Raw genomic sequence first — 27069 nt, 5'->3', positions numbered from 1 at the left:
CCCATGCACACAGATCCTTCCCGTATCATACTCACCTCAATGTCTTGAGTATTTTCAATGTTACCTGCTGGGGTTCGCTTTCAGTTGTCCATCTGAGTTGATCTGCATCTCTGCCCACCCACTGATCACACTCCCGTGCAGCACCTGATCCTGCCCACGACTCTCATTTCAATTTTGATTTAAACAGCATGGTGGTGATTCAGTTTTCCATTCGCACCCCTGTTCTTTCCCCTCCCCCAGTCACCCATTTCATTTTCCCCATCACTGTTGACCCCCCTGGCATCACCTTCCACCTCCCCTTCATGACCTACTAGCCACAGCTCTTTTCCCTCCAGGATGTCCAGGTGAACATGCACGTTCCCTTCCTTCCTGAAAATCCCACCCCCATCCACATTCACCTCCTTGACCTCCTCGTTCCCACCCCCTGGGTCCGTGTCTGCCTCCGAGACCCCACCAATCACCCTCGCTGTCCCTTCCATCACTGCTGTCGAACTCTCACCCTCCCACCTTAACACCTCACTCTGCCTTCGGTCATTCTCACCATTCCCTTGTACCACGCCCACCCTCAGTTCGCTCCCCGGGGGTAGTCACGGACTCATCAGAACCCTCTCTTGCACGTATACCTGGATGTCCCCTCCCACCTTGGAACCCCTTCCCCACCCCGACTCTCCGCCCCCCTCCACCCCCTGCTGAGTCCTTCCATCTTCCTGACCATCAGACACCCTTACTTCTTCCGCCACCCTTAGTCCTTCCCCCTTCCCGAATCTTTCCTCCAGCCTTACTTTCTCCTCTAGCCTTACTCCTTCCCCTTTCCTGACTCTTTCAGACACCCTTATTTCTTCCTCTTTCCCCCTTCTCGACTCCTTCCTCAACCTTTACTTCTTCCTCCACCCTTAATCCCTCCTCTCTTCGCACTCCTTCTTCCCCTGGACTCCTTCCCCTCTCCTCACTCCTTCGCCTCTCCTAACTCCTTCCCTTACACCTTCCATCCCCCTTATCCCTACCCACTCAGTTGCCATCTTCTCTCCCATTACACCCTCCCCCTTTCCCAACTTTCCCCCGCGACACCTTCATTCCCCCCCAACCTCAATCCCCTGACACTTCCATTTCCCCCCGCTTTCTTTCCTTTCCTAGTCAATCCGAGGTGTTCCTCTCTCACCCTCCCGGTACATCTTCCTCTCCCAAACACAGCTGCACCATCATCCATTTTGAGCAGACCCTGAACAGTGACTTTCCAACTTCCGTGAGCTGCTTTGCAGCAGAGCCATGTCCATGAGATTCCAGCCAACATGCCAAGGACACTCCTCCAGTCTGCTGTTGCTTTTGGGCTCTAGCATTTTCTGCTCCTCAGATGTCTACGATGGCGGGGGAGGTGGTGGCATAGTGGTATTCTCACTGGCCTAGTATTCCAGAGACCCAGGGTAATGCTCTGGGGCCCTGGGTTTGAATCCCACCACAGCAGATGGTGGAATTTGAATTCAATAAAAATCTGGAATTAAAAGTCTAATGATGACCATGAAACCATTGTCAATTGTCGTAAGAACCCATCGGGTTCACTAATGCCCTTTAGGGAAGGAAATCTGCCATCCTCACCTGGTCTCTGGCTGACATGTGACTCCAGGCCCACAGTAAAGTGGTTCTCTTAAAAATGGGATGGGCAATAAATGCTAGCCAGTGACACCCACATCCCACAAGTGAATAAAAAAAAAAATGTCAGCAAGGCCTGGTGTTAAGTGCTGACTTCTACACATCACACTTGTCAAGACATGTTCTGTATTGGTGTGCAATTGGCGGAGGATTCAATGGGGGAATTGATTCTGGCAGGCTGGCCTCAAAATGATATGCAGATGTATCACAATGAGGTTCCTGGTGGGCTGAGCGGATGATTGCAAGCTGGTTTCACGACATTATGAAACTGATTTCTGGCCTTCCTGCCATATTGTCCGCTCATGCCACCAAGCATGTCCAATGCCAGCAGGCACCTGCCTGGAAAGTCTTGCTTGACCAGCTTCATTAAGTTCTTTGAATAGGTACCAGAGAGAGCAGATAATAGTAATGCATTAAATGTAATTTATCTAGATTTTCAAAACATCATTAATAAATAAGGTCAGAGCAGGCGTAGTCAAGGTACAAGTAGCAGAATGGAAAGCTGCAAAAGGAAAAGAGTATTTATTCTGAAAGTGGGAAGTGACATCCCATAAATTCATTCTGGGACCACTGCTGTTCACATTTATGTTAATAGTTTATACTTTAGAATCAAAAATATCAAACTGGTGGATGACACAAAATTTGTGGGGGGATGAACTGTAACAAATTACAAGAACATTAATAAACTTGCAGAATGTGCATATAATTGGCAAATGAATTTCAGCACAGATAAGTGTGAGGTATTACTTCGTGGTAAGAAAAATAAAGGGGTCACATATTACTTGAAAAATAAAAATCAGAATGGGGTAGAGAAGCAAAAGGATTTGAGAGTACAAATACATTAATCACTAAGAGTAGCAATGCAAGCTATTAAGGCCATGAAAAAGCCAAATCAAGCACTAGGATTTATTTCTAGAGGGATAGGAGTGAGAAGTAAATAAGACATGCTAAATTTATATCGCACCTTAGATTGAATTTGGAATACTGTTTATAGTTCTGGCTACCATAGTTTAAAAAAAGTATACAGAGGCACTTGAGAGGGTGCATAAAAGATTTGCAAGGATGATACCTGAACTGTGAGTTTATAAAGATTAGGGAAGGATGAAAAAGCTGGGCCTCTTTTCTCTTGAAAAATTCTCTTTGATAAGCTACAGAGAGTATTTCGACTTGAGGGAAAGAGCAAAACTAGAGGGTATCAATATAAGATAGTCACCCAGGAATCAAATTCAGAATTCAGAAGAAAATTCTTTACCCAGGGAGTGGTGAGGATATAGAACTCAGTACCACAAGGCGTAGTTGAGGTGAACCATAGAGATGCATTCAAGTGGAAGCCAGATAAGCATATGAGGGAGAAGGAATTGAAGGTCATGCTGATAATTAGATGGGGAGGAGGCTTGAGTGGAGTATAAACACAGGCATGGATTAGCTTGATTGAACAACTTGTTTTGGTGCTATGTATTCTATGTAGTCCTTTAATCTAATATGAATGGCACATTCTGTTTTAGAACTTGGCTCATGTGAGAGCACAGACACCAGAGTGAGGTTTGTGTAAGAGGTGTAGTAATGTGTTATAACTGCAAGACTTTTTGGGTCTGTGAGAGTGGCAAAATTCAGTTACTGGTCATTGGCTGAATCAAACATGCATGACTCTCAAGTGAGCACTTAAAATTAGAGATATGTAGGTGGATTTTGCAAGGCTTGCATTTTACACATTCCGTAGTTATTTTTGGCAGGCCTTTGAAAACTTCATGTGGCCCTTCGGTTCAGAACTCTGTCCTATCCCACATTGTGTTCTCATCCATCACTCTGTGATCTCTGGCCTATATTGAGTGTGTCTTCCAACACTTCAAACATAAAATTCTCATCCTTGTTTTTAAATCCTTTCATGGACTTGCTCTTCCTTATCTGTGCATCATTCTCCAGCTTTACAATCTATCAAGCGTTATGTATTCCTCCAACTCAGCCTCTTGTGCACCTCTGCTCATTTTGACCCATGATTTACAGAGATGGAGACGGATGTTGGGCATGAAGTGATTCAAACATGGGGATGAGAATTTTAAACAAGGGGTTGGGGAGACAGGAGCCAATGTAAATTATTGAGGACAGGGGTAAGTGCGACTTGGTGTGGGATAAGGCACAGGCAGCAGTTTTGAATGTGTTGAAATACAGTCTGTAGATTTTATTTATTTGTTTATGGGATGTGAACATCATTGGCAAGGCCAGCATTTATTGCTCATTCCTAATGCTCTTGGGAAGGTGGAGGTGAGCCACCTTCTTGAACCACTGCAATCCATGTGGTGTAGGTACACCCAAAATGCTGTTAGGAAAGGAGACCCAGTGAAGGAAAAGCGATATATAGTCCTAAATCAGGACAGTTTGTGACTTGGGGGAGAACTTGCAAGTGCTGGTGTTCCCAGGGTCTGCTGCTCTTGTCCTTCTTGTTTTTAGAGGTCACAGGTTTGGGAGGTGCTATATTAGACTTGGTAAGCTGCTGCAGTGCATCTTGTAGATGGTAAACACGCCGGTGGTGCAAGGAATGAATGATTAAGGTGATGAATGGGGTGACGATCAAGATACTTGAACAAAGATAATACTGGATCTCTAATAATGCAAAATCCCTCTCCCTGAAAGTTATTATGAAGTCAGAAAGTAACCCGTAAGGCACTGGAATTGAACAAACACCTGGTTCCCAATTCCATAGAAACAACCCCCCAACCATACCCAATTTTAACTGTTATTCTGTTTTGAGCAAACCTAAAGGACCTTTTTAGTTTACAATGAAATGAATTGGGTGATAAAAGAATTCACCATATTAGAATACAGGTTGAAGAGGAGGCTGTTATAGACAAGGTGATACAATCTTGTAAGGTGGAAGAAAAATAAAGCATTAAAAACATAAACAAGAGCTTGGGAGTCCAAATTTGAGGCTAAAACAAATGGTTGAGAAGTAGTGCTAATCCTGGAGCACACACACCAGCCCACATCGCTTGTGCACTACTTCCCTGCCCACCTCAGTCACTCACTCCGATCTCCTACCGATCCAAACACCTTGTCTCAGAGTGTTTCAAAACTCAGAAAATGTAACTTTGATAGTAAAATAAATATTCAATAATGTGTGAGAGAGAGAGAGAGAGAGAGAGAAAGACTCAAGTGATTCTATTCCGCATTCTACACATTAATTATTTTTGGCAGATCCCTTGAGGGCTGCGCCCGCCCTGTTTAAGAACCTCGTATTATGCCATGCCAGGTCAGAGCTCCTCAAACTTTTTTACTGTGTACCAAATGTGAATTTCCCATTGATAATGCTCTATTTGCTTAGATATTGGATTGTACACATCCTTTCCTGGAATTCATTTGCTAATTAAAATTCAATGTTATTCAGATAGTCTTCATCCTCATTGATTTGGAGATAAGCTGTGACCTTGGGCTCTGTTCTCTGTAAATATTTATCTTCTAGTTCCTGATCACCAGAAGACAGGTTTTCTCCTTTGGTCATGGTGTAGAAATGATAATGGAAATCAGTTCCATAGGTTTGGTGTTTGATGGACCACCTGTAATCTCTTTTGGCGTAAAGCTGCTTCCGAAAATGAGGCTGTGCAAATGTGATGGAAATAAAGCGTCCTCCCTTCCGCAGAATGCGACTAACCTGAAATAAAGAAGGAAACATTTAGCAATCTTTTTTACAAATGACACGTTGTCCAATTTCTAGAAAACAAAGACATTGGGACTGTGTAGGATTATGCTGCTGGTTTCAGGGTTTCAAACACTGGATGTATTATGCAATGCAGGTGTCATTCAACACACTGGAGATGTTATGCAGTTTGAGACAAAACACCAATTTCAATGGAGTCATATAGCCTGCAACATTTCTGCTGACATTGTTTCATCATAACAGCAAGTGCATGTACTAGGTGTAAAGTAGTTTGTTATCTTCAGTGGATTACAGAGACAATAACTGATATCTAGGAGACATTCCAAGGCAATAACTGAAACATTACAAAATATGTCATAAACCAGGAGGGAAGACAGGCTATCTAGTGTAAGAGAAATAATCTTGTGGATCCTTCAAGGCAAAGATGTTTTCATCTGGGGTGTTTGGTAGGGTTCCGGTGGGTACATAGGTGTCTGCTAAGGCTGATCTATGCCAAAATGGTCTGCTGCAAATAGGACATTAGGATGAGTTGCTGGCTCAGGATTTCCTCTTCTTGGGCAGAATTGTCGGTGCCTGCTGGCATGGGTGTGTTCAGCGGCATGAGCGGATAATATAGAGAGAAGGCAAAAATTGGTTTTATGACGTCGTGAAACCAGTTTGCGATTGTCCACTCTGCCCGTTGATGGTGGGCCACGTCCCCACCATCGGATATCAGGAACCTCATTGTAATACATCAGCATATAATTACAAGGCCATCCCACCAGACTCATCTCCCCAACCCCTCACCCCTGGACCATCCATCCACGTTGGCGGGAATACACGCTGGTGTAGAACACATCTTGAGAAGTGTGATGTGCAGAACCTGGGGCTTACCTGGCAGGGCCTTGCTCACATTGCAGACATCCAAGGATCAGGAGATGCTGGAGCTCAACAGCAACGGCACACTGGAGCAACATCCATGGCATGCTGGGTGGATTCTCATGGACACGGCTCTGCTGCGAAGCAGCTCATGGGAGTTGGCTAATCACCGTTGATGATCACAACGGTGATGGTCAAGGGGGTGGGAGAAGAAGGTCTAGGATCGACTGGGAGAGAAATAGGCATTGGGGGTGAGGTTGGGAGGGGGGGAATGAAGGTGTCGGGGTGGTGAGTTTGAGAGGTGGGGTATGAAGGTGTCAGGGGGGTGAGGGGGGGTGGTGAACAAAGGTGTTGGGTGGGAGATTGGGAGTGGGGGAGGGAGTATGGGGAAAATGGGGAGAAGACAGCAACTGGGGAGGTAGGTTTAAGGGGTTGGAAGGTGTAAGGGAAGGACCGTGGAGAGGGGAAGGAGTGCAGAGAGGGGAGGGAGTCCAAGGGTAGAAAGGAGTGTGGAGAGGGGAGGGAATCCAGGGAGAGGAAGGAGTGCAGAGATGGGTGGGGGTGGGGGGGGGGGGGGGGGGGGGGGGGCGAGAGGGGGGGGAGTCCAGGGAGAAAAAGGAGTGCGGAGAGGGCAGGGAGTCTTGGGGGAGGAGGAAGTGCAGAGAGGGGAGGGAGTCCAGGGGGAGAAAGGAGCGTGGAGAGGGGAGGGAATCCAGGGAGAGGAAGCAGTGTGAAGAGGGGAGAAAGTAAGAGTGGAGGAAGGAGTAGGGAAGGGGGAAGGAGTAAGGCTGGAGGAAGAAGTGAGGCTGAATGGAGAAGTAAGGAAGGGGGGGACGACTAAGTGGAGGAGAGGTGGGGGGAGGTGGTGAGGGGTTCCAGTAGAGAAGGGGTTCGAAAGGGGAAGGGTTCTGGGGGGGAAGTGGTGTGAAGAGGGAAGGGGTCTGGAGGGTAGGGGATTTGCAGGTGGGAAGGAGAGGGTTGGGAGGTTAATATGGACGTGGGCGGGATTTTTGGGAAGGAAGGGAACGTGTATGCTCACCTGCACATTCCTGAAGGAAAAGGGTTGTGGCTGGTAGGTCACGGAGGGGAGGTGGAAGGTGATATTGGTGGGTTGCGGGGGGGCAACTGTGATGGGGGAAAGGAATTGGGTGACTGGGGGAGGGGAAAAGGCAGGGGAGCTGACGAAAAAGCAAATCCAGACTATGCTGTCCAAATCGAAACTGAAACGGCAGTCCTGGGGGGCAAGATCAGGTGTTACATGGGAGTGTGATCACTGGAGAGGCGGAGATGCAGGTCAGCTCAGATGGACAACTGAAAGCGAACCCCAGCAGGCAGCATTGAAAATGATCAGGACATTGAAGTAAATGTGATACGTGAAGGATCCGCGTGCTTGCACAAATCTCTGAAAGGCTCTGCCATACACACTTTTCCTCCCAGAATCACTCGTGGGCCAGCTGCTCCTTCTGCGGTGAGAGAGGATGAGGCTCACAGGCAAAGGGGGAAGAGGACAGCCTTTGAGGTTCCTGAGTGGATGACCCAGGGGTGTCCAGCTCCTCCATCTCCATCCTTCAGGTGCCCGAGGGCCCTGGCCTGACTCATTGAGGGGAAGGAGCACCCAGAGGGACGTTGAGATGCCCCATTTCCCTCCCATGTTGCCACTGCAGGAACTCACCCATGGCTCCCACGATGGAGTGCAGGTCTGCACATATCTCTGCGTTCTGCTGAATCAGGGTCTCCATGGTGTCCGCCATCCTCCCCTGGAGACCTCTATGTGGCCACTACTGCATCAAAAAAATGGCGGATGCACTCCTCTGACTCTCATGCCACTCTGTTGAGGACTTTCAACAGCTCTGCATGATGTTCCCCCGCCTTCTGCTGACTCTCCAGGATGAGTTGGAAGGCCAAATCCAGAGGTTCATCATCTGACTCGGGCCTCACAGATGCCTCTTCCCCAGCAGTCCTCCGAATGCTGGAGAGCTTGGCTGAACCTGCCTCCTCCTGCTGCGGACATGTGTCCCTGCGGTGACCACCAGATTGTGAATGTGAACCTGCTCTAGATCTAGGTCCTACCGAGGTGTGTGTCTCTGCGTTGGTGGTGGGTGTGGGTAAGCGCTGTGACGGGTCTTACGGGCTGCTTATTTCCACCTCTTCACTGGAGGAGGTGTCCTCTTCGCTGCAGAGGAGGACTTGGATGGAGCTGAGGGACTGGCTGACTGAGAGTGCCAGTTCCTTGGCAGAGTTCCACGTGAACCAAAGTAGAGATCATAGTGCATGGCAGCAGAGTCAGAAGCAGGAGAGAATGCCCTCACAGTTGCGCTGAGGGAGGGATGATATGCTGCAGGATCCTCAGGTGGGTGTTCACCGCCGACCCCACCGTCGCCCCAGGCAGGGTCCACATCCTCACCATTCAGCGTGATGGCACGCTCCTCAAAGTGAGTGAGGGGCCTAATGTGGGCCACTCCACCCCAGTTCTGGGGCCTCTCCCTGCCGATGTGAGCAGGCTTCTCCTGCATGAAAACAGACGGAGAGATTGTGAGCAGGACACATGGAACTGCATGGAATGTTTGTGTGGTGAGCGGAGCCATGGACAGGATGAGGACACAAGCTCGAGAGGGTATGAGCCTGATGAAGATGTGAGGGTATGAGAGTTCTGGTGTTGTCCCTGGAGGTGTGAGATCTCTGTGGATATGTGGTGTGTTTGTGAGTATGTTAGTTGAGAGTGGTGAGAAGAGTGAGTTAACCTGGTAGAATGGCCATTCATCCTGTAGAGGCACTGGGCGGCTGTCCTCTTTTGCAGGGCATTTGTGCTGACCACTGCTGCCACTGTCTACCATGCTGGCTTGGTGATGCTGCTGCCCATCCTGTGGCCAGAGCGGGGGGTAGAGGACACCGTGGCAGGCCTCCACGGCATCCAAAAGGCATTCCAGTGACACGTCATTAAACCTGGGGGCTGCAATCTTGTCACCTTTTGCGGACGTCTTCCCTACAATAGTCGTGGGCTGGAAGCACAGATGTGTGTGCGCGGCTGTACTTGGAATATGGCATGGCGGGCGAATGAGAGTTTCCTAGGAATGCATAACTAATACGGTGGGTTTGGGACGATACGGCGTGAAAAGCCACCATTACGGCTGGCAGGTAAAACATTGTTTTACCTGCCCAATACTGCGCTTAGTGCAAATCTGGGGCAATTATACCCCTTGTGTTTTCTCTCTGTCTTTGATATGCCCTTGCTTTGAGGCCAAAGGCCTAAGGTCTTGAAAGTAGGTCAGCACCATGTGGTGAAAAAGAAAAAATATAATAGAAATTTATATATTTTTACAGCAGTTTTCAACCTTTTCTTCTAATTAAAGATGCAGCCATATAAATGGAGTAATATAAATTAATTATTGTTAAGAACCAGAATTGTTCAATGTTCAAACACCAATAGGATCAGATAAATGTATTCAAGAGCACTTAAGGAAATAAGGTTAGAAGTAAAGGTCTAAAGCACCACCTTGGTCATTATTGGTCTGTTGTACTGACGTCAGTTGCAGGGAAAATATTAAAGTTTATTATGAAAAAATGATTCAAAGTGTAAAGCAAACAATTTCAGTCCAACAAAAATCTAAAATTTTATGGAATTTTTCATTTCTTTGAGGATACAACAGGACGGTAATGGTAATGTGATGAGTGTTATGTACCATGACTTGCTGAAGGCACTTCATGTCCTGTTAACAAAAAGACCCAGCTAAAAATAAAACTTTTTTTGATAAGGGAGAAACTGTTAATCAGGCAATAAATTCACTAAGTAACAGAAAATTAATAGTTGTGGTCAATGCTTGTAGGGTTGATTAGACAGCTATGAGCAGATGATTGTCCCAGGGATTAATTGTGGAATGTCTTGTTGTTCATCATATTCCTAAATAATATTTAAAGTGTTTACAGTAAGTTTGCAGTTGGCATAAAGTTGTACTGAAAGAAAGATACACAGAGGCAAATAATTATAGGTCCATCACAATTCATAACATGACATATATAATGATACAGCCTACAGCAGGAATTGAATACCATGCAGGCCTGGGACAGCAAATTATGTGGTAAATATTGCACCACTTGTGCCAGAGAATGACCATCTCCAACAGAAAGGCCCAAACATCTCTCTTGATCTTCAACTATACACCATCACTAAGACCCTCACCGTCAATATCCTGGGTGGGTCACCACAAATCCGAAATATAATTGGACGAGCCATATTAACACATGGCATAACAGCAAAGTGCACAGATCAGTGGTTGTCCTCCTAACCCCTCAATTCCTCTCCATCAGGCCAAGGGTGTGATGAAACACTTACCGCTCACCTGGATGAGTGCAGCCATAGCATTCAAGAAACTCAATATCATTGAAAACAGATTAGTCCATTTGATTGGCACCTCTGTCTCTGAATTCCACCACCAGTGCACTGTGACTGCACTGTATGTGATCTATGTGAAGCACTGCAGTGAGTCACCAAGTTTTCTTCAAGAGTATCTCCAAACCTTGCACTCGCTACCATCAAACTATTTATGAGCAACAACATGGGCAGAATTTTGAGGTCGGGGGCGGGCACAATTGGCAGGCCTGTGAGCGGCTGGGAAAGGTGCCGCCGCCTGCGATCGGCCCCCGACCCTGGCGGGAATGGCGGCTCCCCACTGGTTGGGAAGGTGTGGGCCTGTTGGCCACTGGATCTAATGACAATCCAGCGGCCAGTTTAAAATTGGCACAGTCAGCCACTGGAAGGCTGCCAGCGACGAAGAAATCTTCGATGTTGTCAACAGGAAATTATGGCTTCAAGTGCAGCTGCAGACGACAGGCAGTTCGGGTGGGCACTCCCTCCCATTCTCCCGGTTTTCTGATGAGTGCCTTGCAGTCCTCCTGGAGGAGGTGGCTGACAGGAGGGACACCCTTGTTCCCAGGGATGGAAGGAGGAGGCCACCGCACCTTACAAGGAGAGCTTGGGAGGAGGTGGCAGCACTGGTCAGCAGCCATGATGTTGTGCGGTGTACCTAGGTCCAGTGCCGCAAGAGGTTTAACGACCTGCTGCGCTCAGGAAGGGTAAGTACCGTGTTGGCATAGATCAGTGTGTTGAGGTGTTAAGGTCTGACCGTGCCCCCACCCTGTGGAGCTCAGGGGTGTTAGAGTCTGTGTGCTAATGACACCGGAGCTGGCTAAGGGGGTAAGTCCTGGCTGCTTGGGCTGAGTGCCTTGCGGCTTGAGGGCCACGACTCAGATGTGCCCTGCAAGATGCTCCTCCGATGAGGTTGGCCAGGCTGCAATGGTACTGCAGGTAGACAGTGGACTAATCCATGCTCCTCTGTCCTTTCAAAAGAAGACGGCCCATAACAATATTGAAAGTTCATGGACCGGCAGACACCCCCAAAACCTAATCCTCACAAGGTACGAGCAGGACACGTTGGAACTGGAGAGGTGCCATGCACCTCGGTCAACCGGCAGCGGATAGGCTGGGGAGTCAGACCTAGGTAAGAGTGCAGTGCATAGAGGTGAAAGTTTAAGATGGTGCAAACATTCTTGTGTAGTCTCATCATTGAAGGGAGCCTCAAAACCGAATTCCCCATGGATCATTGAAAGACGATGGCACCATGATGCAGATCTCCATGGTCTCACCAGGGTGCCTGGCATGCACAGTGACAGTGTGATGACTTAAACTAATGACATGTTGCTGTTCTCCCTTAGATTTGCCACAACGCACCCAAATGCAGGGCCCCGAAAATCCACACGACGCCAGAGGACCTTCAGGCTCCACATGCACCTGCGTCACACCTGCTTCTCTGAGCCAGGCACCAGAGCAGATACCAGCACCTTGGTGGGCATTAGATCGGTGGCTAGAACGTCGGTGCACAGCGGTGTGGGCACTTCATACTCGCTTGAGGTGCAGGCGGAGGCAGAGAGTGCCCAGGGCGTCAGCAGTCGGAGGGCTGCTGGAGACCAGAACGATGCTGAGTCGAAGGCAGATGATGAGCCTCTGGAGTCATCCATTAGGCGGCAGATGCTAGATGTCCAGCGAGATGTGTGGGAGGATCTGGCGGAGATCCATGAAGGTATGCGTGTCATGGTCTCCGTTATGGAGGGGTCCATGCGGAGCATCAGCATTGCATTGACCCTCATGGAGAAGAAACTCCAGGAACAGAATCAGGGGTTCCTTGGGACATGCTCGGGCATACAAGCCCCCACACAGGCACTGACTTCAGGTGGTCGCTGTCAGTGTAGGAGATGGATGAGGCACCCAGTATCCCAGCTAGGTGCCCATCCATCAAAGACGAGCAGGGAGTCCAGAGCGACCTCATGTTGGCGCACGAGCTGCCTGTCATCTCTGCAGGCTCCTCTCAGGGCATTTTGGATGACAGCAGCAGCTCCTCTGCCCCTTTGCCAGTGACCATGGCATCTAATGAGGCTGTGGCGACTGGCGAGATGCCAGCCATGGCACTGACTGCTCCCTCCCAGGCGAGGCCACCACAGGCTCCACTGGCCAGAGGGCAACCGCCAAGGTAATCAAGGCCAACAGGGCAGCAGACTGTCTCCAATGCCGCTGCCAGCGAGGGGGAGCACCAAGACATAGCACGCACAAACGTGAGTTTAAGGCACCATGAGCACAAGAAGGACCGGTCATGGGTGATATTCTGTTGTGCAATGTTTTGTTTATGTGTACTGGACTGGGGTTGAAGACCAGGGAAGGCTCTGTTAATTTTTTTGGACTGTCAAAATGAGATAAATTTTCTTTCGTCGTAATGGCCTGAGTATGCTTCACCTTTTTTATTTAACGTGGTGTAGGGTACGCCAGTATGTAATGCTGGACGTGGGCGGCTCTAAACTTTATTGCACAAGCACTGAGTGGATTTTGGGGTCAAAGAAAAGCGTCATTTCAGACATCTGGGATGGAGGCTGCAGCCCTGGCAGGTGGTAGCACATATTTGGCAGCCTAGCTGAAGGACCATTAGATCAAGGCGTCCCTGGTGTCCCTGCCTCCCTGGAGGTTACTGAGGTCTGCCTCCACACCCTCAGCATTCTCCTCACCATGCTCCTCTTCCGACTCACTACTGGATTCATCAACTGTGGCCTGTGCAGCTGTGTCAATATCCTCTTCCTCGAGTGGGTCCCCTCTTGCCAGTGCCAGGTTATGGAGAGCGCAATATGCGACCACTATCAGTGACACCCGCTCTGGGAGGTATTGTAGTGCTCCCCCTGAAAGGTCCAGGCATTGGAAGTGAATCTTCAGAAGACCTCTCTACCACTGCCCTTGTGGAGGCATGGCTCCTATTATACCACTGCTCTGCTTTTGTTCTTGGGTGGCAGAGAGGTGTCATAAGCCACCTTTTCAAGGGATAGCCCTTGTCACCTAGCAGCCAACCGTCCAGTCAGGCTGGAGCACTGAAGAGCCTCGGCACCTGGGAGCGTCTCAAGATGTACACATCATGGAAGGTGCCAGGGTACCTTGCACAGACTAGCAAAATATGCATCCTATGGTCTCTGGACATTCTGGAGTGGAATCCCTTCCTGTTAACGAAGGCGCCTGGCTGACCCACTGACGCCTTGATGGGCACACGTGCGCAGTCAAATGCACCCTGGATGCAGGGGAACACAGCAATCACTGCAAAGCCTCTGACTCGCTCAGCCTGGCTAGCCTCGTCCGTATGGAAATGATTGAAAGTCAATACCCGCCTGAATAGAGCTTCTGTCACCAACTTGACGCAACCATGGACAGCTGATTGGGAGACTCCACACAGATCCCCCACTGAGCCCTGGAAAGAGCTGAAGTTGAGGGCCACTGTAACCTTCAGAGCCACTGGCGTGGGGTGTCCACCCACATAGTTGGAGGTGATCTCAAGCCCAATCATCTGATAAATGGAGGTCACGCTCTCCCTTGAGAGGCAGGGCCTCCTTCGGCATTGCACCTTGGACATATTGAGGTAGCTGCATCGCCACCTATAAATCCTGGCAGCAGGATAGTGGCATCTTCTGCAGCCCCCAATGCCTTGGACTGCTGGCCCGGTGCCCTTCATGCCCGTGCCTCTCTTTCCACAGGTCCCCCACCGTGCAAGCTGCATTGGGACACCTGGCCTCCTCTTCCCTTCTGCCTCTTTCTTCCTCCTCAGAGGAGGTGCCTCCAGCGGAGACCATAATCCCCATTACCAGGGTTACAGAAGGCTGTCTGATACCTGGAAGGGTCCACATGATCTGAATCCTCCAAGGGCCCTGGAGACACCAAGGAGACCTGAAATGAAGCCTGGAAATGTTAAGAATGTAGCCTTGAACAGAGATGAAGCTGCCAAGTACCAATAACTCACCAGCGGCAAACTATCTACCAAACTCCTCACTACTCACACTGGCAATGCTGCTGACACGTTTACCCTGCCTGTGGATGAGGTTTCGCAAATTGTTGGCTGGCCGCCTGCCCGTTTTGCCCATGCAATGAGCTCGAAATTGCATGGGCAACGTAAAATCAGTGGCAATTGTCTTTTTAATGGCCTGACTGGCCTCTTATTTAATGGCCAGTGTGGCTCCAGCATCTGTGTGTACCTGCCGACCAAAATATTGCACGAGCGCGGGATGATGTCAGGACGCTCACCCGACATCATCTTGCCTGATTTCACAGTAATTGCAAAGTCAAATACAATAATGAAGTGTGTAAATCATAGAGTAACTGAAACTGAATCAGCTCCTGATTTAACAATTGTAGTTAACAAATTTGTAATTAACAATTGTAGTTAACAATTTGGGTTAGCAAAGAACAAGAAACAGCCAGATCTGGCTGAAAAAGAAGTTTGTGAAATATAACCTGGAAGTTGCAGTAAACTAGCTGGGTTAAGTTATTTTACATTTTATATCTTGTACATCTATGAATCCAAAATTTTAGATCATTGTTTTAAAAGTTACTTTGATATTTCAGTATTTTACTTTTTAGTCTTCCAGCATTTTTAGAAGTATGTTAAGGGCTAAACTTGCAGCAATGCGTCTAACTATGAATAAACTTTACTTAAGTTTTGTGAAAGGTACTTGGAGTATTCAGACAGAAGGCTATCAGAATTAGTTATTTTTATAATGGAGAATTCAGTATATTCTGTCATATCTTCACAACTACCAAAATCAAGGCTTAAAATTATTAGACTTGGGGAGTTGTGAGATGAGGGAGCAGCTGGAGTGGGTGGGGGGCAAGTGGAGGTGTTGTGGGAGGGGAGGTGAAGCAGTCTGGGGTGGTGGAGGAGAAGGTGGAATTAGACAGGGCGGAGGCGGGTGAACATGGAATGATGAGCTGGCTTCTTGAACTGCTGCAGTCCTTGAGATGTAGGTACACCCACACTGCTGTTAGGAAGGGAAACAAAAACTGATACATAAAGCTAATCCCGGCTACAAGTCTATATTCTGAAAGACAATTGCACTGTAACACAGTGGCAGCCCTGGAACAATCTGCAACCTGGACTCCACACCCAACACTGCTCCTTCCACCACCACCAGCCTTGGAGCTCTCAGGGGCCACCTCCCTAACAACAGTGTGGGTGTAGCTACATCTCAAGGACTGCAGTGGTTCAAGAAGGCAGCTCACCACCACCTTCTCAAGGACAATTAGGGATGGACAATAAATGTTGGCATTGCCTGCGACGTCCAAAACCCATGAGTGAATAATAAATAATATTGGACCTAAAATTGAGAGACTTGGACCTGGAATTTTTGTATGAATTTCCCTGATTTTCCTCCTTATCATTAACAGAAAATCAGGAGAAGCCTCAAAGAAACAGCGTTGTTTTTTTGATGGGATCCACAAAGATCTATACCAAACATACAGTGAAGGATCAGGAGATCGCCCATGCAAATTCTAAACTCATTTATTAGTGATGCCACAAGAGGAACTTTATGGGTGAATACCTATTAGTGATAGTCCAGGAAAGAACCCTATGGATAAGTACCTATTGGTATGTACAAGAAACCGGACCATTTCAAGATGATATGTATCAGCAGAGTTGCCACACTGTATATCTGAACTTCTAAATGCTAAAATAAATTCAATACAATAAGGGAGTTGTTACAAAGCTGCAGATTTTGTGATAAAAGATCTTCATGAAACTCTATTATATCTGTTTATTGCAATTCATGGTTGATATCATGCCGAGAAATGGGTTGGTCCTGTCTGTCATGATGAGTCATTCTGTTACTGCTGCAGTTTTTATTCACAGCAGTCTACCACTATCTCACCCCCTTCCACTCCATTCCCTCCTCTAGAGGTGACAACTGATTAATGGATGTCCTTTGAAATTGATGACTGTCTGTTAGCCCCAGAGTTCCTAACCGGTCCACAGTGCTGTCAATTTCACTTCCTGAGATCTTATTGCCTGATCTCTATCACAACGCAAGAAATGCTGCTAAAGAGCTGAAAAGAACATGCTTTCTGTTCGATAGCACAAGCAATACTCAATGACATGCCAAGTAGACAGTTGCAGAATCCATGGCTGCCTGGGATTAAAATAACTGTTGTTGGGAGCTAAAATAACATCTGGATTGTCTTGTCGCAGTCCCACTCTGGAGGGGTTTTTGAAAACAAAAACTGATACATAAAGCTAATCCTGGCTGAAAGTCCATGTTATACCAGACAATTGCACTGAAACAATCTGTAACCTGGACCCACCTTACCCCCGCCCACCACCCCCAACAACACCTTGTAGCTCTCAACGAACACATGCGAGTAAGTGCCTTCTGGGGTCCAACACAGGGCAAAACTTAAATGAATACTATGTATTCTATAGCTAATAGCAAATGAGCAAATAGCAATTGGATTATTTGTCTTAACCATAAATTGGCTTGTGGGCATTAGGGCACAGACTTTCACAGTGCATGTGGCACTGTTGTACTATTTATTCAGCAGCATATGCTATGTTGTAAGAAGAATGGTTTTTTAAACTGGACAGGGATTGTAAGGAAGCCAATGGACACGAAGAAGTAAGTTTTATTGAGGAAATAATGCATTCTGACTTTCAGAGCAACAATAATCCTATATAGATATGAGAATGGATAAATATTTATTTGATTATACTTGAAGAAGAGGAAGTATTTTTGCAGTTTTACCTCATGAGATTTATAGGTGAGACAGAGTCCATGATAGGGTAGGTTGTAAATATTCTATGGAAGTAGCTGGTTTAATAGGCTCAATTACCCTTTCTTTTTAGTAATTAAATCTGTCTTTTATAATACTTCTTGCAGAATAATACTTTCTATTACAGAGTCAGCTTTATGATATCCCAGTGCAGATACCGAAAATATCAAACAGTTGAAGGTGAGCTTATTAAAAACAGGTAGCCGCACCAACACATGCTTGTGATACTGGATGGATGTTTTTTTAAAAATATACTCTTTCGAGTTATCAACAGTCACAGATTGCAACTCTTTGAGTACAATCACAGTTCTTGGTTTTCCGGGAGTGGGACATGAACCCACAACCCTCTGATTCAAAGGCGAGGGTGCTATGAACTGAGCCACAGCTGACACCTCCCTGGATGGATGTTAGTGAACAATCCTTAGAACTCTATTAATGACTTTAAGTGACTATCGAATGTAAAGGGGTGAATCACATGTGTACAATTTTTTTTTCACTTGTTTCATCAATCCATATGGCTGCATTCACACCATAGGATATTTACATTATTTCAATCTGCATTTATTTATTTTAAATAAAATGCCTTTTGTTTAGTGTGTTTGTGTGTGACAAATTTTGGTTTCTTCCTGACATTCTAAAAGTCTTTTCGATACTGTGTGTCATCACAGAATCACTGCACCACTTTCGCGTGTTGCTTTCTGCAAAGCTTCTCTGTAACACTTATTAAATGCAGCAAATCATAGGCAGGTTTACTCCACCAAAGTGACTGGGCCAGTCTTCCTCCATGATCAAATTCCAGGTCTGGCTCAGCCAGCCTGACTTCATCTTTCAACAGATGCAGCAGATTGTGGATAAGTAATTTAAGACAAATAGAAAATAGTTGACTAGCTCCAAACTAGGTGCAAATACAGAAACGTTGAAAGTTGTTGAACAACAATTCTTAGAATTGGGATCAATTCTACCTCCTGTATTTGTGTCTCTTTCTGACAAGTACTGAACAATCTTGCAATGCTTTATGTTTCAGCTCCCTGTCTTTAAGAACATGCCTGCTTCACAATCTCTCGCAAATTTTTAATTGCCCTGCCAATCAAAGCCAGTGTTCTGATTTGCAATTTGACCTGTAACTGACTGCCAATTCATTTCAAGAATCCACAGCAATCACATGCTGAAGGCATCAGGATCATAACTCTGACTGCACATTTCTTGCCACTGCAATAGATATAATACACACAAAAGTAAGAAAAATATGTAATTTACAGGACCAGCTGTGTGCTAAAATGCCTAAGCTCCATCTATGCTTCCAATTGATTTTACTAAATTCTCAATGAATTTCACAATAATTAACAAACACCAGCGATGGAATCTCAAATCATATTGTAACTATGCTCAAAATGCAAATTCTTTCATTTGTTGTGTATGCCTGATGACCAGTGTCCAGTTCTTCAGCGAGGAGCGTGACTGCAGTTAGTAAGAACCTCAACTGTTAGTTTATCTTTGTAAAATAGCGAGTTGAGCCTTTGAACTGGTAGAATTTGTACCCTCTCGATACCATCAGGCATCTAAAAGCTAGTACCCATTCACACATAGTCGGGTTAACTATTGACCAGTCTAAAGCTGTTAGCAGCTAAACCGTATTCAATTACAGATTTTGAAAAAAAGCACAAGCAACATATTTTGTAATTTTTGATGATGAAATTAATGTACAATACTCCAGCTTTCAACAACAAAAAGAGAATGCGCCACATTTTGAGGAATTGTTATACTACAGATTGCTAGATGGGTTTGAAATGAGGCACTTGTACAAGCATGTGAAAACCAAAAAAGGCACATTAAGCTTTAACAGACTATGGCATTGCATAAGAATTACAGTGAAACGGTATAGCAGAAGGAAGAAATGAATTATGGATAAGCCATCATTATTTAGTGGCAGGTACACTGGGAAGTTGCTTTAGTTGAGGGCAGAATAATTGACATCAGAGGCTTCAGTCTTCTTCTCTTGCTATTAAATAGATGCTGGGAATCTGCCAAACCTCAGCACTGTTGGGACATCAACTGTAGGTTTTTAAAGTGGTTTGATCTCTGCGCTTTTAATCTTGTAGGGCTTCATTATGCTGAAGACTGACGAGAGAAATATGAAAGAATAAAAGACAGTTCGTCCCAACGGAAGCTTCGTATCAGAAATGCTGCCCACATTTGGACCTTCACCTGTTTGAATTTTCTCATATTTACTAAACAGACCTTTAAAATCAATTACATTTAGTTAGGCATTTTTACTTTTCAATTAATTCAGATTATTAGAGAGAAGACTTTATACCAAGACACACAATATATCTCAAGAAAACTCCTTGTCAATGTTGTTAGGTCTGGAGGTATGTGTAGTTGAATATAAACCTTTTATTGATAACTCATAACTATATACATCTCCAAGATGCTGTCTCTATGCTGGCTTCTTCCAGACTCTGCTACACACAGTCTACCATCATGTGGCTCTCTACATCAATATGTGGGCGGTACTCTTTCCTTAGTCCCACACTAACCCTTGCTTTGCCTGAACACCCTTATACTACACCTCCCCCAAGTCCTTATCCAAATATATTTACAATACAATCTTCTTTACTTGCTACCCCTTCTCCTGCACTCCCCTTCAAATCTCTGACTTAATAAATTCAGACAGTCTGCAGCCTTGACAATTCTTCCAGATCTCATTGTGTCATGTTTGAAGGAATGGTAAATTCAGTTGCTTTGGGTAGACTTTGTCGGTTTGGTGTTGAAATTCTAGTACTCTGTGTTTCTGTTTTTCACTATACGTAATAGATACTTCTGACACTTGAAGTTCATCAAGTTCTAATTTTTCATTGGTGAACTCATCTTTCATCTGTGAACGTTAGTTTTCTGCATTGAACCATTTTCCCTTAGCATAGTCTAATTCCTGTGTGCTATCCTTCAAGCTCACATTCTTTAATTTTACTTCTGCTAATTATTTATGAGACTCTCCATGATCCTGTGTGAGAACTTCTATTTTCTCTTGCAACTGTTCAACATTTTTTTGACATTCTAGGTTCTTGATTTTCATTTCAGCCATTTCATTTTTCAACAACTCAATGATTCTCAGTACATTTGAGGCATCTAGTGCTTTTTTTTCTAGTTCCTTGAGCTTCAGCTTTGGATTTGCATTTTATGATCTTATTTCTGTCTTCTTTTTCTGTCTGCAGCAAAGCTTTGTCCTTGTCCTTCATTTCGGTTTCACTGTTGGCCAGGTCTGTCCCTGGTGAAGTCTTAATTTGTTTCAGTAATTGTGCTACTCATGCCTTCATTATCCACTCGCAGCTTGGAACATTTAATGGTTTTTCCTTTCAATGCCTCCATTTTTCCATTCAGCTGATTCTTCAGCTCTTTAGTCGCTTTCGTTCCTGGCTTCCTACGGGAATATTGAACTTTGCTGAGTCTCTGCCAAATGGTTCTTAGGTTTGTTCAGTGACATTAAATTAATTTTGCTTCTCTTCATAATTTTCCAGAGGAACAAACTTTGACCTGAGGGATTCTTGTAGTGCATGAAGGTCCTCCAACAGATTTTCCTTTTCTTTGCGAAGCTCAATTGCTTCGCCTTGAGTTTTCTCATAATTCAATAGAGTCTCCTTGAGATTTTTCTGTTCTTTTATTCTGCTCTTCAAGACAGTCTTCATTTCTTCCTGCTGCTGAAGGGTCATGTGCTCTTTTTGAATTTGATCTTGAAGGATGATTAGCTGTTCTTTCAACTGTTTCTTTTCTTGTTGACCTCTTGCCAACTAATGCTGCACTTCAGTGCACTGCTTTGTCACTACTGATAGTTCCAATGCAGGTTTTTCTGAAGTAGTATGCAACATCTTTTTTAGCTCCCCCTGTTTTCCAGGGTTACAGATTGATTCTTCAAAGAGACTTTCAGGGCAGTGACTTTGAGTACCTTTTTTGCCTGCTGTTGTGCCTGGCTGTACTTCTGGTTGAGTTTTTCCACCTCAACATGATACGAATATTTTCCTATGGAATGGCTTCATTTTCTTTTTGCAGGTTTTGTTTCTTTTGGGTTACCTCAGATAGCTTTCCTTCATTCATAGCCAGCAACTTGTTTTGCACTGCCAACTGCTGTTGCAGTTTGGGTAACGTGTCAGCATTTTCAAAAGGTTCTATTTTTAAGCCTTTCGGCTCCTTCTCAGTCTCTTCTTTCTTCTGCACTAAACTCTTCTAGCTCGTGCACTTCATTGCACTGATATGATCTGCAGCCAACCTGCATTGTCTCCCTCGGCGTGGGGTCTCCTGTCTCCCTTATCCTAGGGTCTCCTATCGCCTTTGGCCTGGGGTCTCCTTGCCCCTTTGGTAGATTATTGGGCGTGTTCTAGATTTTATTTAAGGTCTGCGCTCTCCACAACTTGGAGTTTAAAATACTGGTCAAAGGCCTTTAATATCTCATCAAATGTGGTTGAGGATTCATCTATGCCTTGTTTTAGAATTACTTCATCCATTCAGCCACAAATACACCAAACAAGTATAAAAATGTGAAACAAAAACTGAAAATGCTGGAAAAACTCTTTGGCCAGGATTTTGACCTTGGTGGGCGTTCGGGCCCCACCAGCTCGGCAGCGGGCAGGCAGCCGAACTCCGTCGCTGGCCGCCATTTTACGTGGGTGGGCCAATTAAGGCTTCCTGTGCAGGGGGTGGAGGGATTCCCCATCTGTCAAACTGCGCTCTTTCGCACATGCGCGCACTGCTCCCTGAGACTAAGTGCTGTCTCAGGGAGAGCGCTGAATGTTTAAAAAAATTTTAAAATTAAAAAAAAACCAAACATTATTAACATTTCCCCTTCATGTGACACATGAGATGGGACATGTTAATAAATATGAGTGAAACTTTAACAAACTTTTTCAAAACTGAGATGAAACCTCATCCCACCAGTGGATGAGGTTTTATCTTTTTTCAGAAGCCCGCTGGGGCTCCTGGCCTGCCCGCCAGCCTTAAGGTTGGACGGGCAGTTCTTTCAATGAGCTTAATGATCCTGTCAATGGCCTCAATTGGCCATTGACAGGTCGGTGGGCAAACAGCTGATTTCGCTGTCTGCCCACTTTCCTAAAAATTTAAATGGACCGGGATGACATCGGGGGTTCCTCCCGACGTCATCCCACATCATTTTCCCGTCGGCGAGCAGGTCCTGCCCCAAATCGCCAACAGAAATATTCTGGCCTTTTTCTTAATCTTAGTTTATCTTAGTTAGTACAACAACATATTAACTTGTACTTATGCTGATTTTTTGCTTAATCCTGATGTGCTCCTGTAATCTAAAATTTTTCTTCTCTAAGACACCCAAGTTCGGGTCTGGTTTGGCCCTTGCCTTTGTCTAAATCGGTCTGGTAGTTTTAATTTACTATTTGTGGCCATTTTTTGTAACAGGCGAGTACCTCTTTAAATTATTTTTCTCTTCAAGATGGCTGCGCAGCTGCAGTTCTTTTTCTCTTCTTTGATCTTCCTGTGCTTGTTGGCTTTCAGTGGACTCCCTTTGCAATCACAGGCTCAATTCTTTAAAGTAATCGATTCTCCAGGAAACGTCAAAACAAGCTATTTGGGCCAGCTACTGGATTTTTAAATCAGAGAAACCAACTGGAAGGCGAATTTTAAGCTTGCCTTCAGTTTTAAAAACTTTCTATTTTTTCAGTTAAGCTTGGCCATCACATCTTATGATGTTGGCTGTGGACCTGTTGCTGCAGCTCTTTTGTAGCTGTGCTCTGGAATGCTACTGCTGATCCTGACAGCTGCCTATTTTAAAAGGTAATCTCAGGTTTTTTTTTAAACTGTATTTTGCTCACTCTTTTTGTGATTTATCTAGGTCCCTTGACTCTGCATTCACTCAGGTTCTTTTCATCTGCACAGTGGATTATTCATCTGACTTTCAGGTTTTATTGTTTTTTGAATTTTGTTCAGCCTTTTGTGATCTAGCTAGGTCCCCTGACTCTGCATTCGATCAGGTCTGGCAATGGATCTCCGTGTGCCTAGGTAGAGTCCTTCAGTCTCCACGTTTGCAATGGAGCTTCTTTTTAGGTGATCTCCAACTGTGTTTTCAATTTAAGCGGACTTCTCACAGGTTAGACTGCAGCTTCTTTGCTTCTTCATGCTTTGAGAGTCCGCGTTCCTTCTCCAACTTCTCTGGGATTTCGAGGTCCATCCTTCACTGCCACCATGTTGTAACATTGTTCGGTGTCTCACTAAGAGATGTGGAGGCTTGTATGGTTGAACATAAACCATTTATTGGTAACTCATAACTATATACATCTCCAAGGTACTGCCCTGCATGGGTGCTGTCTCCAAGCTGGCTCCTTCCAGACTCTGCTACACACAGTCTACCATCATGTGGGCGGTACTGTTTCCCAAGTCCCACTTTAACTCTGTTCTGTCCAAACAGCCTTATGCTACAATGAAAGCACAGTCTGACCAGGACTGGTTAAGATGAGAAGGGCAAGCTCCTCCACCTTCATTTTTGCTTTGGGAGATCAATGAACTTCTCGGGATGGATTGAACCTTCTTAGTATTTTATCTAACTCTCAGTGCATCAATGGTTATCACTGCATGAATTCTAACATGCAAATATTACGTGTTATCAGAATGCAATTAATCTGGGCATTCATTTCAAATGGCACAGCAATTATTCACTAATTGTTTCAGTGTATAAGGCAGAGATATCTAGTTGGTTCATGTTTAATATACTGTAGTGAGAAGTATGGGCTTTATTTTTTCAGTTACTAAACTAGCTGTTAACAACATAGATACAGAGGTTCTCAAACTGTTTTTGCTGAACTCCCCCCACCATGCAGCCACAGACTCAGGTCCCCTGTGCACCCCTTCTTTCTATCTGCTCTAATCACTTCAACACCAGCAATGTGAGAGCATATCTCAGGCTCTTTACAACACTTTAATTTGAAATGGCAGCTCAGGCATCTGCACTGGTAGAAAACTTTCAAATGCTTACCTCACTGGCTGCCTGCAGTCTAAACTAACGAGCATGACATTCCAACATCATGTGCTCTGCTGAGATTCTCCCATAACACACAACCAGAGGAGGATTATTATGGGGTATAATCTCAGCACAGTATTTAATGGTGGACTCTCCACCAATTTGTGGGAGCAAACGTTGGACCTATCAGAGCTTTGTTGAGATTATTAGCAACGATGCAAGTTTTTTGTTTATGTAAGGCTGCCTTGGTGACTTTTACACATATTAATGTAGGCCAGAACATCCTGCTACAGCCCCGCAGAGACGCGGCCCTCAGTTTGAGACCTTATACAGTAATTTCACTACCCATTTAAAAAATTTCAAAGTTTAAAGGAGCTACGTATAATGTTAAATCATTCCATTCCATTTCTGTCACAGCAATTTGTTAAACATTTTTATTTAAAAGTTATTAAAACTGACATCAAGGGAAAATGTTTTCCAGAAGTTATTCAGCCTATTTGAAATAATACAATATGCTGTGCATATGCTGTGTTAATGACTGGATTGCTAGAGAAATTAATTCTGTTTCCTATATTGTGGGCTCATGAAATCCCTACCAAACAAATTTTCCAAATATGGTCATTTGCAATTTAAACTAAAATCCTTTTAAAAATCAACAGACTTGATAGAATAAAACACAAGGATATTAAAACATATAATTCCCTGACAATTTTGAGTTTCTCCACATTCAACCTTTACTTTCGATTGCTGCAATTTTATTTCAGGCTGCGTTTGTCGCCAACGCCATGCATGCGTAGTTTTAGTGTTTTATTCTGGGTGGGGTTTTGGACCATGGGGCAGGGTTATGGTCCGGAAAGCAGAAAGCATGGATTTCTTTGACTGTCTTTGAGTTTTAACTCCTGCCAGTATGAAACTTCCTCTTGTATAAAATTAGGAAACAGAAATAATAAATTGGGCATTTAATGTAATATTAACTGTTATAGGAAGGTTGATCTATAATAATGTAATTGCACGTGACCCTAACAAGGTCCATTGTTTCAGCTTCAATGTACAACGCCAAATAAATTCATATTATATGTCGATAGATTTCTAGAATCATGTTTCACAAAGCAGCCCCGAAAATTGTAAAAGAGATTGACCCTGATGGCTATAAAGCAAACATGTAAACCCCCTCCTCCGTGAACTCCCCATCACTGACCCAATCTCGATCTTCCCCTGACTGCACTCGTCCCTCCAGCTGCGACATTAATTTCACTGCTCTTTAGCTGCAGCTTTCACCGGAGCCTCCCCTGCCCAACACAGAGCTCAGACCTCTGGGGGGAGTTTTCCCAGGCAAGGGAAGAGGGTTTTGTGTCCGTGCGGGGTATTAAATTCTCTGCAATTGATGTTAGCTCTGCATCTGTTACGTTGTCTTGCCGGCTCAACAGGCATGATGACATCATTGGATAAATGCTTTAGCTCTGAAGAAGGGTCATACGGACTCGAAACGTTAACTGTTTCTCTCTCCACAGATGCTGCTAGATCTGCTGAGTTTTTCCAGCATTTTCTGTTTTTCGGACATCATTGGGTTTCCGTGCATGCATGGAGCAGTGCACATGCGCAGTCAGGTATTGGTGGCCATCTTGCGTTGGCAAGAGACACTGTTTATTTCAGGCTAGATTTCTATAGTTTGAATTTCTGGTTAAGAGATTTCCAAATTGCAAATAATTCAGATGCCTAAACTGACACATATTACTGTGAATTTAAAAAATGTTCAACACTACACACATCTTCCTAATACTTTATCATACTTTGCTGTGGAAATTTATACACACTTTTATAGACCGTATACTACAGAAAACATATTTTTACTTTTAGAAATCATTCAGTGCTCAAAGGGTTTGAGGAGAAATAATTCATTACCAAGCAAACAGCGAACCTTCCAGAAGATCTCAACATGAAGAAACTGGCAGGCTAATTAGCCAATCATGATTAAAGCTATTGCCAGTACACAGCCAGCCATTATATTAGAAAGCTGATCATCACAAATCCTTCTCAAATCTTTGCTGTTAGACAGCTTTCCTTTTGAAGGGAAGGTACTACTTGTTCTTTAAGCAATGTCATTTCTATGCATTGCTCAGACACTGCAATGTTGTTGCAACATCGTGCTGATGATGCTTTTATATAGATGGTAGTCATATTTGGAAGCACTGTCCTTCCTTGCTATTAATGCTAGATACAGAATGATCACTGGAACAGTCTTAAACTCTCCAAAAGTTATCTAGTTATAAGTCTACATAACAAATGGCAAGGACATAGAAAATGGAAACCGTATTCCAAACTGTAAAAGCTGTATATGACAACACTTTGGGACTGATTTTCACTCCTGAAGTGATTAGCTCAAGTTGGGAACCCTCCTGGTTTGGTGCATCTGCCTTGGGAAAGCATGAAAGCATGCCCCAAACAGCGTGATTTTGCTCTTGGCGGGGGGTGGGGTGGTTGGAGTCGGGCCTGCTGTCCCCGGACGCAGTTCGGAGGCGGAGATGGGCTATTTAAAAGGCCTGCCCCAGTTCTCTGGGACTTTGTCACAGTTGTTTTGTTAAATATTAGGCCCTCTAGTCCTCACCCCTCACACTCCAACACACCCTACCTACTACTCATGCCCTCCACCCCCTCCATCCCCACTGGAGGCCCCTCATATCCTCCATTCCAAATCATGCTGGCCATTTAAATAACTTGAGGGCTTGACATTTCTATAGACGTTATGTGCCCTTATGTGCGAAAGAACATTTACAACCTCTCTAAAAATTTGTAACTCCCAAACTGCAAGATAAGGCCCTTGCT

The 27069-nt window shown here is 45.0% G+C and overlaps 1 protein-coding gene across 1 annotated transcript in view; it reads right to left on the bottom strand.

The window, feature by feature from the left end:
* Positions 1-2146: 2146 nt before the first annotated feature.
* The window catches only part of ece2a (endothelin converting enzyme 2a), a 314403-nt gene continuing 289480 nt past the window's right edge, over positions 2147-27069 (bottom strand). The window contains exons 3-4 of the mRNA XM_078564056.1: positions 4411-5293; positions 2147-4008 (exon numbers count right to left, since the gene is read on the bottom strand). Coding sequence (XP_078420182.1) covers positions 5009-5293 — 285 coding nt within the window. The 3' untranslated portion in view covers positions 2147-4008; positions 4411-5008. The remainder of the gene's footprint in view (positions 4009-4410; positions 5294-27069) is intronic.

The sequence above is a fragment of the Cetorhinus maximus genome, chromosome 19 (genome assembly GCF_964194155.1).
Source record: "Cetorhinus maximus chromosome 19, sCetMax3.hap1.1, whole genome shotgun sequence".
NCBI classification, from domain to species: domain Eukaryota; kingdom Metazoa; phylum Chordata; class Chondrichthyes; order Lamniformes; family Cetorhinidae; genus Cetorhinus; species Cetorhinus maximus.
This window is presented reverse-complemented; position numbering and strand designations above follow the sequence as displayed.